General features: G+C 27.1%; 1 protein-coding gene and 1 pseudogene across 1 annotated transcript; one reads left to right on the forward strand and one right to left on the reverse strand.

Moving 5' to 3' along the window:
- Nucleotides 1-972: 972 nt before the first annotated feature.
- On the reverse strand, nt 973-5988 carry LOC112689183 (annotated as a pseudogene).
- Nucleotides 5989-8001: 2013 nt separating this feature from the next.
- LOC112689136 lies at nt 8002-9505 on the forward strand. The gene is made up of 3 exons (XM_025562670.1): nt 8002-8227; nt 8321-8572; nt 8950-9505. The coding sequence occupies exons 1-3, from the start codon at nt 8177-8179 to the stop codon at nt 9430-9432; spliced, it is 786 nt and encodes a 261-aa protein (XP_025418455.1). The 5' UTR covers nt 8002-8176; the 3' UTR covers nt 9433-9505.
- Nucleotides 9506-11818: the final 2313 nt, after the last annotated feature.

Consider the following 11818-nt stretch of genomic DNA (forward strand, 5'->3'; position numbering starts at 1 on the left):
TACAATTTATTGGGCCGTAGTTGGCATTCGTTACTGTACTTACACCGTGCCGCGTGACGGCTTAACACGAAGCAACCCCGACATATATAGCCCGACTATATTGCCTACGGCGCACCACTACTATTCCCGTGTCAGTAAAGCTTATTGTTTATCCTCTTAATAGTTAATTAACACATTGCAGGTGATAATTAATTATTGTAAACTGCCTTATTGGACCAGTAGCAAACTGTAGGACTACCCAAGAACACCGATAGTCGACAACAATAATACCAAAATACATAGGTAATGAAAACACATCGATTACAACAGTCGGCATGGTTTATATAAACAGCGTCTAAACACAAGTTCCGAAGCACTCAACTATTACATTACAAAGTTAGCAGTGAACAGTCCTTTCGGATGAAAGTTAGAGGATTGTCATTTGTTCGGCCATTAATGTAATAGCAGTGCCACACTGTCCGTCGCATACCGTTGTTCGTTGTGCCCCATTCTCGTAGTATTGTAACAAATAATGACGGGCATAACCGAATGATTTCAACAATCGAAATATTAGTATTCGAGACATTTGTATTGTATAGTTGGCATACCATGATGGTTTATATAAACCCACCGACCACGGCGTCCTAACCGGGGAGGGGGCCTAGGGGCCATACCGTATTTATAAAAATACAATTTATATTGTTAACAAAAAGTGCATATTATATGGACTATTTAATGACACGCACAAGTATGTAGATAGAGCCATAGAGGTATGACGGTTGAAAGTAGTTTCTCCACACTTAGGAGACTAAAAATCTGACTTCGTTCAAGGATGACTGAAGATATACAATCAACATTATGCCTAATTAATGTATATCATAAAGTAAATATTTTAGATCAAACAGATCATATTGATATTTTTACCAATTTTAAAAATAGACGACTTGAATTTGTGTTGTAAAAATTTTTGTTTTTTTTTGTTATAAGATTTTATAAAATTATAACTTGCCCCCCCCCCCCCTAACTAAAGCTCCGAAGCCGCCCCTGGTTAGAACACTAGTTCCGGAGCACTTTACTATTACATTAAAGAGTTAGCAGTGAACAGTCCTTTGGGCTATAAGTTGGTTTTGTTCGGCCATTAATGTAATAGCAGTGCTAAACCGTCCGCCGCATGCCGTTTGTTGTTCCCCGTTCCCCGAATATTGTATCAATGTCGGTCGGCCACCAGGTTAGAGCATATTGAAACACACTCGTTTTTCGCTGTCCTTTTTCCGTGTTGTGTCGGTGTCTCTCGGCCACTGGGTTAAAGCGCTGATACGCATCGGAACCAGTTGTGCGCGCACGTTTTGCCTTTGCCTTTCCGTCCGTGCCTCCGCCACCGGACTTGAATGTGCCGCCAGTCGAGAGATACGCTCACGAGGGATGTATTAATCCGTGCTCGTACAATATCCGATGATACACACCGCGATCTCGTCACACACCTGTGATTGACATCACGAAGTCGCCTCCCCGTCTGTCGAGACCATCAATCAGTGATCGGTATTATAATACGTGGTTGTCTAATCAGTACCGTCGCCACCGAATTCCAGTGCGTCGTGCCGCCTGTCAATTGATCGCAGTACCTACGTGATAACGGTCGTTAAATCACTACCAATCCGGTAACTAACTAATCCTAACCAACTACAGATCCAGTGTGATTACGGGGGAAAAGAACTACAGTCAGCCAACCATCATTGACGGAGAGCAGTACACTCATTGGTACCACAGTCGTGACAAGAGCGTATTTTAAAGGGGAAAAAGGGGGCGATCGGCCGCCCCCCCTTAACCCGTATTATAGAAATCGATTATACGAGTATGTGAGATACACACTACAAATTATTTTAATGTGGATTGTTTTATAACGAAATCAAATTACGCGTGGTTGTGAATACTGAATTGAGCTTTTTGTTGGGTCTATACTTAGTGAAAAATCAAATAAAACACAAGCGTAACTTTCAAAACACAGAGAGGTGTTAAAAAAGGGGCGTATATCGATTCCGCCGAAAAAGTCTGTTTACCTGTAAGAAACCTATCAATTGCGCTGAATATTTTTATATATCGATTCCGCGGAAAATATATATACATGTAACATCAATGAAAAGTAGTATCCAAAAAAGTAGTATAGAGACTACTTATGCAGACGAAATAAAAAAAATATATTTAATAATAATAAAAAAAATTACTAATACTATGAAATTGATAAATTTAGAGTATTAATAATTTAAATGAATATTTAATGCAAAAAAATTGATTTAAGTAATGGAAAAAAATTATTTACATAACCGAGAATACTTAATTATTGTAAGTTTAAAAAATTAATGAAATAAATATAAAAAAATTAAATAGTAACTGAAAAATATAAAATTAATTGATTTAATTATAATTACTATTATTCAAAAGAAAAACGACGTACCAGTATTTGTGGAAGTCAGTAGCAGTGTGTTTGTCTATCATAAGTTCGTTTCACTCTGAATCGGCTCCTAGATTTTGGCTGTTTAAAATAATATAGAAAATAAATACAAAGTTTTAATAATAAATTACATTTTGAGAATAAAAGAAAAATAAATTATAATTTATTTTTTTATTTTATTAGTATTAATATATAGAACGGGCAGGAATTATAAAAATATAATTTGTAAGAATGACAATATTTAACAAACGTGAATAGAATAAGATAAGTAATATTGGACATAGATTATGTATAATATCAGGTAATATAAGACATAGATTATGTCTCATCGTTGCTTCCGTCGCAGTATGCCGCCAAAAACTATTATTTAAATGTAAAAGTTTTTTATTTACAACGATTCATTTTTATTATGAAAAACATTAACCGATAAAATACTAAGATATTAAGATCTGTTAAAGTTGAAAAAGTTTTTATACGCCCTCATTTAAGTTTCAGAATTATTTTTACTATAATTATTTTCTATAGCGCATGTTAGAATATAACTATTATATTGTATTATGTTATTTTTATATTATTTTTATTATATTATATTTATATCTATAAATACAACAATGTATTTTTACTTGGAATATGGATTAAATATTGAAAATATACTATATTATATAATGTAAAAATCATATTTTTGAATATTTTTCAGTGACGAAAAAAGAAGTATGCCAAAAAAGGTTTCCTTGTGCCTGGGGGCCGGGGAGTGTATTTCCAAATCGGCTAGAGCCTCAGCGCCGTATACAAATACATTGTTTTAATTTGTTTATTTGAAAAAACCGCGCAAATATATTTTTCTTTCTAGGTACGATTGATATCGTTAATATAATATTAACTCGTAAAAATAAATAAACAGGCACAAATATCTTAAAAAAAATGTTGGTAAAAACGTTAATAAGTAGTGGGTTTTGTAACTTAAAAAAATACAATTTTTCCCAGTTTGATATGTTGCACATTGACTAACATAATGCCATTTTAAATTAGTATAATAATATCACAATAATGTAACTATAAATTATATCCAAATTCTTAATGCAATTAATTAATATCTAATTTATAATATGATGATACCTAAGTTGATTCATTATTCTTTTATAAGACAGATATATTAAAATCAATCATGTAATATATTATTTAAATGCAAATTAAATAAGTTGTGAGATATATTTAAAATCAATACTTTTATATTGTGTAGGGTAATTTTCCACAAGAATTTTATCCATCACCATACTTCAAAAAAAAAAAGTACTAACCAATTTACTGAACATAATACTGGTTAAGTAAGAATGTTTTATAATTTCTAAATGTCTTTTACTCAGAATAGAAGTTGTTTTATTTATATCTTATTTTATATTGTTTAAGAAGTTGGCTTAAACCTATTTGATAAAAGAAATTTGTGCGGTTTTTTCAAATAAACCAATGAAAAGAGCATATTTGTATACGGTGATGGAGCTCTCTAGCCGGTTTGGTAATACGCGGCAGAGGAATATATAAATGATGTCATAATTTTAAACATTATTCATGTATTAAAAAAACATAAATAAATGTTATTAAAAACATTATACTTTAAATTGTTAATAAAAATGAATACATTAACAACAAAAATATATTTAATAATAAAAAAAACAAATACCAATTCAAATAAATTGAAATTGAATTTATAAATTTATAGTATTAATAATTTTAATAAATATAGAAAGGAGAAAAATTGATTTAAGTAATGGGAAAATATTATTTACATAACCGAGAATACTTAATTATTGTAAGTTTAAAAAAGTAATGAATTAAATATAAAAAAATTAAGTCGAAGCTTAAAAACATAAATTTAATCAAATTTATTATACTTACAATTGTTATTCAAAATAAAAACGACGTACCGTTATTCCTGGGAGTAAGTAGATAAGTGATTGTCATTCGTAAGTTCGTTTCACTTAGGATCGGTTCCTAGATTTCAGCTGTTTACTCTAATAAAAAGAACAAATACAATATTTTAATAACTAATTACACTTTAATAATTAAAGAAAAATAAATAGTTATTTATTTTTTTATTTTATTAGTATTAATATATACAATGGGAAGGAATTATAAAAAACAATTAGTAAGAATGACAATATTTAATAAACGCGAATAGAATAAGAAAAGTAATATTAGACATAGATTACCCACATGTCTCATCGTTGCTCCCGTCGCGGTATGCCGCCAAAAAATATTATTTTAATTTAAATGTTTTTTATTTACAACAATTTATTTTAAAACTTAAACAGATGAAATACTGAAGTGTGTTAAAGTTATAATAGTTTGTATACATTCTTGTTTAAGTTTCAAAACGATTTTTACTAAAACTGTTAGAATGCATGTTAGAATATAACCTTGTACAAATATAATAATGTATTGTTATTTGAAATATGGATTAAATATAAAAAATTATGTCTTATAACCATAAATAATATTTATAAATACTTCTCAATCACGATAAAAGAAGTACATTAAAATATGCTTAGTTCTTTTATTTATTTTTTATTAATACTCATATACTCTTGGCAGAAAATGATTCATAAGCAAATAAAATATTTAACTATGAACGTAATACAATGGCGCACAGAAGTATTTTGAGAGCACATGCAACTAAAAAAAGTTACCCCCTGCCTACCAATTTTTTTTTTTTTTTTAAAAATATTCGTTTAAATTGTTGTCTGTAACTGTAATTAACTCTTAAAATAACTATAAATTTAAGAAATTAAGATTTATTATAATTAATTAAAATTAAGATGTCTACACCCAGTGCCGTATAAGTATAATGTTTGTCTTATAATAATAATGTTATTTGCTTACCATACTCCATAATGTTTGGTATCGAAGTTGTCCGAATCTACCGTTACGACCGTTAACATAAGTTGTATCAAAGTACGTAAGAATTTGATCAGCATCTTGGTTACGAAATTTTTCATATAAAATTTCCATACCTAAAACACAACCACAATCTACATTAACTATTTGTGAACCAAAAAAGTTATATTACTCATAGGTATACATACCTCTTTTGACATAATTGACTGGTAAAAATACAAGACCAGTTATCATTGCAATATCTCGTTAAAATTATTTGTCTTCTTTATATTTTTTGACTTGCCCACACTCTTGGATTTTGCGCCATACTGATTGACACAGGTGAAAATAGCAACAGTGAATTTTTGCTTTTGGTAGTACTTTTTCAATTGCAAGAATGACAGCTTTTTCAAAGTATATTGTTATTGTATCACTTCTCGTTTTGGACATTTTTCACAAATAACAAAAAGCATTTCGGTATAAGTTTGTTTTGTTTTATTTTGAAGAAGTATATACACCAAAGGAATTGTTGTTGAGCCCATTTTACCATGAATAATATAAACTTGATTAAAGCCTGTAGGCGCAGTTGAAAATGTTCCATCCATGTACCAATATGTTGACGTTTTTAATATTTGGAGACTTTCAGAAGATGAAAAAAATTCTATTTTCATGATTTTCATTGTCGTATAATAAAAATGGCTGAGGATTTTCACCTCCTGTTGTTGCCCATATACCAGTAACTTTCAACTCATTTACTGGTACTAAGGATGGATAAGATGCATTTTTAATTCTTCTTAAACTTCTTTTTACGCTGTTTTCTGCAGGCATTAACAATTTTGCTTCGTTATATAAATTTATTACGAGTTTGGAAAATATAATAGAAAGGGGTTCAGAATTATTTTTTGCATTATTTTTCATTGATGATAATGATTTTATTACCTCTACTTCAACTGGGCAGGCATTATGATTATGGTCAGTTTTAGAAACAATAACTTTAATGTTGACATCAGTTGTAATACTTCCTTGACAATTATTTTCATTGTTTTTAGATTTTTTTACACAATTCCAACGTATACCCACTTTAACAAGTTTTTGTTTTACATATACGAAATCATCAAATATGATTTTTTTACCACCTCTTTTAGTTTCTACTATTTCCATTTTGAAATACACAAGAATGAACAATTTACACGCTACACACAATATCACGAACTATACTGAGACCTAAAGGCAATATATGTTGTAAATAGTTTAGATAATTTGAGTTTGGTTTATCAATTATTACCCATTTAATTGGGTAATAAAAGTTATAACTCCATAACGTGAATGATTATATCGATAGATACTGATCGTATATCTGGGGTAAAACCAAAGAACCAACCGTCTAACCTATAATTAAAAGTAAAAAAAAAATATTTTTTTTTAGGGGAGGAACTGTCTCAGTCCGGGGGAGAAACGTCCAGTACCGCTAAAATCATCAGGGGGGGGGAATGTCCAAATACAAAGTTGTCCAATTATATACCCACCAACCCACCCATATACCCACCACTGACGAGAGCACATGCAATTGACACTTCATGGTAAACTGTCTGGGCGCCACTGCTTAACAATTAACTTTTATTAAAAATGTTATTCATACTTTTATATAAAATATAAAATTCATAAAAATCGTATAACTGCCTTCGACGTCTGAACTCTGAATGTTAAATACAATTTAAAAGTGAAATTATCAGTATCGCCGGGTCGTATTGTTTTCAAATTGCATGTACAAATTCTGAAACTTATCAAACAAATTAAGAATTGAATGTTTGTAAACAAAAAATTCTTCAATATCTCAATATAAAGCTGGTAATATAGATTTAATCGCAAGATGTGAAAAGAAATAATGAATGCTGGTTAAATAATTGTCAAACAGGTATTTCAAAAAAAGTTAGTAAAAAATTATTTGCTTATAATTCCTTCATATTAAATTTTGCCTAATATTTATATTTTATGTATTTTTAAGTATAATAAAGAATTATGACAATAAGCAGCACAATTTTCCATAAAATTATATGAAATGTATGATAATGTTTTAATTTTAATGAAATATAATAATTATTAACTATGTGTTTAAAATTTTATATTTGTTATATTTATATACAATGCATTAAATTATTAAATATTAATAGTTATCATTTTTTTGTACAATACAATAACGCCATTTATAAATGTATATTGGACTTTAGTTTCATAAAAACATTATTTAAGTAAAATATAAAAAAAAAAAAAACCAAAACGGTGTAGACAAAGGTCATTGAGATTTCATGGCAAACAAAGCATTAGTAATTTTATTTAATTATATTTATTTTTTCTGTCGATTCTGGAAGATCGGTAATTTTATGAATTCGGAGCAATAAATTTAATGGATTCTATCCATGGTTGAAAAATTGTACAATTTGTAGGTATTATAAAAATAGTAATTATAATACAACATATACTGTAAACACTTGTATTTGAACCAAGCATGTAGTAGGTACCTACTGTTATATTACCTACTTATTTTCATAATTTTTTTGTTAAGCTGTAACCTTAAGAGTTTTTTACTAGCTCTAATAAAAATATAATACAAATGTAGCTAGATATGCATATTATATTGTATTAATTTAATCTATTCTGTGATTTCGATTTAATGTTTTTAATATTTAAAATAGCCCATGTAAATTGATGTAATGATAAGATAAACAATAAACTATAAAATTGATAACCCTTGGCGCACCCTGAAGTTAATTTCCAGTTCCACTTCTCATAACTGCTAGTTTATTTCTTTTCCGTTCTACTACTAATATTTATTAAATATATTTAAAAATATATTTTTCAAGTCATGTAATTGTTGCCATGGGCTGTGTTTACAGCAACAGGAAAAATTTACCACCTTGTGTGTTCAAAGTAAGATTTGTAATCAATCATTTAAATTAATTTTTTCATTAGTTTAAATAATGTAAAATAAATTAATTAATATTATGCTTTAATAATTTACAGGTTACAAATATAGATGATAGTGGTAATGAAAAGTATCATGGTCAAATGGAAATCACTACTTGTAATTTGGTGTTACACAAAAATGGAGAACCTCCTATAGTTTGGCCTTTGAGTACAGTAAGACGTTATGGATATGAAGATTTCATGTTTTGTTTTGAAGCGGGTCGCTCATCTCCATATGGTCAAGGAATATTTGCATTTAGAAGTAAAGATGCTAAAAATATTTTTGATGTAGTCAAAGAAAAATTACAGGTAAAATGTACTATTTACTTACTAAATTTGAATTCTTCTCAAAAAAACAATAATTTAATTTTTATAAATTACAAATCAACAATATTTACCGAGGAATAAATTGGAAACAGCGCTTAAATATTTGTACTATATCATCATATAATTTTAATTGGAATTTTAGTGGGAATCAACTGTTTAATATAAATTATACAATTGATTATAAGTATCATTTATAATCAATGGTTATATTTATAAAAGAAAAATATATTTATGTCTCTAAAGAGTAATTTTATATATTTTAAATTAATAAAAAAATTTAAAAAATAAAAAATTTAAATTTAAAATTTTTCTTATAAAATAAAGTTTATGAATGAAATAATATATATATTTTTTTTTAGATTGATAATGGAACTAATGTTGCTAAAGATATGTCTTCTGAAGTACGTAATTATTCTGGTCAATCATGTACAAGTACTCATACAATTGAAAAAGTTTATGACGAAGTCAGTTTCAGTGGGCTTAGGTATAGTAGCGAATCAAACAATAACCCTCAACCTCCAGATCTCATGCTAGATCCAGATACTGTATTATTACCACGTACATCTTATATTAATATATTAAATGACAATGAAGAAGATGATGATTTATTCAATGATCCTTTTGAATTACCAAAAGACATCCCCACGTATACTGAAGTTGAAATAGCCATTTGCACCCCTAAAAGACAAAGTGAATCATTACCTACATCACCTACTGAGATACCAGGTTATACAGCCATTGATTTCAATCGTACAATGCATTTAAGCCAGAAAATGCTAAAAGGCAGCGAAGATACAGGAATGAGAAAGACTAGACATGATTCTACAATGAGCAATCCTTAATATTTTCAGAATTTTTAATATAAGTTACCAATTCAAACTATTAAACAAAATATAATTTGTCTTCACCTGTTAATTTATTAAATATATCAGATTGATGTAAATTAATTTCTTTTAATTTAATTTTTTTGTTATTTTGATATTTTTGCTCAATACTTTTTTACTGTACATTTCGATTTTTCCTTAGCATTCTTCACATTTTAGATACAAATTAGTTATTTGCTTTATATAAAATCAAAAAAACATGCTCAATACATATATTATGCTCGTTTTTAGTTGTCATTTAAATGTACCTATCTATTGAGTAAGAAATATTTTACATTTTTATTCAATTTTAGATTAGATCCTAGTAAAAGGATTATGTTGTTAAAAGTAATTGTATATAATAACAAAGATTTGTTTTGTTTTGATAATATTCTCTCGTAAAAATCAAAATATTTAAAAATTTTATCAAATACCATAAAATATGTTGTGATAAATAATTGTTATAAAGTTAATTTTCTAAACTCCGTTTATTGTAATTAAGTGGCCAAATAATTTGTACCTACTTTAATGTTTAGAAAAGATATATTTTAGTATTTAATTTTTCTTTTATTTTAATTGAAAACAATAATATGTATGCAAATTATTTTCAGTATCCATGGTAATTATTATTTTGTATATTATAACTTTAATTCAAATATGGTACAACTTAAAAATATTATACTATTATATTAAACTGTTAAATACATACTTAAAATAATTTAAATTAATTATTCTTAACAAAACAAACATTCTAATTATTATTCTCAAAAAAAAAAAAAAAAACATTCTAATCTTGCAACACGGTTGTTCCTGAATGAAGGATACAGTATGGTATTCCAATTTTTCCAAAAAAATTATACTAAGCAATAAGCTTTGTGTAATAGTAATTTAATAACCAAATATTTTATAATCTTATGAGTTATCCAAATAGTCCTAAATACATAATGTAGTATCAATGATTTTAGAAAATATAGATTGCTCATAGTATAGAGAATTTTGGTTATTAAAATAATGTAAATAATATTGACTGTGAGAATGTAACATTGTTTTAATAAAAAGATAATTATTTCAGAAATTATATTACAATTTTTTGTTCTTATCGTAATTCAGATGTCCTCTGGCTTCCATTACATAATCATATTAAACAATACAATCGTTTAATGATCTATAGGATCTGGATCCCCAAAATGTGTTCAATATTTTACTAATTATTTATTCTTGGATCACAATGTATGTTCTACAATTACCGGATTATACAGTACCGATCAACTGCAATCAGTTATTATATTTACTAAAAATAATTTCTTTGTTAAATTTTTTAAATTTATTAATTATTTTAGACCCCTCCAAAAAAAAAAAAAATCTATACAACCTTGATACTTATTAATTAGGTACCTACTTATTATATTTTGATTATATTTAAAAGTTAACTTAGATTTGATTATTTTGGGTGAATTATAGAAAAATTAATTTTTTCACAAAACAATAAAACAATACAAATTACAAAAAATCTTTGTATCTATTCATATAGTTCATATAATTTTAAGTTATAAATCATAAAAATATATTAATATAAGCATTTAGGGTAAATATTACAATTATCTTTAATATTTATAACAACAAATTATTAGTTATTTTCCAGTTATATTTAGTGGAGTGTAGTGTAATTGTGTATACCAAGATCAGAACATGAGTTCATGCCAATTGCGATCCCTTTAATTATTTTTTCATTTTATCAAACAACAAATTAAATATTTATTTATTTTTGTATGTTTTATACCTATATTTTTTCAGAAAAATTGTGGAAAATTGGCTCCACTCAAAATTTCTGGTAAAAAAGAATTTGAAGAAAAAAACTAGTTTTTTTCAGGAAAAATTAAAAATGTCATGAAAAATAGATTTAAAGTATCAAAAAAATAATGAAAATTGGAAACAATGCAATAAATCATATAGTATATATTGCTTCACTTTTTTATCTATAATTATTTTTAATCCAACTGCTATACTTGTTTCTTTGAAAGCTTCTAGTGTTACTAGGTAATTATAATGTTGATACTGAAGCTTTACCATAGATTTTATTTTGTTTTTTTTAAATCTAGTATGTATTATGTGAGAATTTTTAAAATTCATAATTATTTCTTTAATTTTTAAAAGTATCTTACCTATAGCGGTAATAGCACATAAATCTTTTAAAAGCAAATTCAACTCGCACACCAAGCAATCAACTACAATTAAAATATATATTATGTTTATATTTATCGATTACCTTTAATTTTACCCATACTACTATCATCGCTGCTTCATTGTTAGTACATATGTGTCATTTGTATTAATTATTTCAACTGTAAATTGTTTAACGTTAATA

Source organism: Sipha flava, unplaced genomic scaffold (assembly GCF_003268045.1).
Source record: "Sipha flava isolate LNK unplaced genomic scaffold, YSA_version1 42_pilon_pilon, whole genome shotgun sequence".
NCBI lineage: Eukaryota > Metazoa > Arthropoda > Insecta > Hemiptera > Aphididae > Sipha > Sipha flava.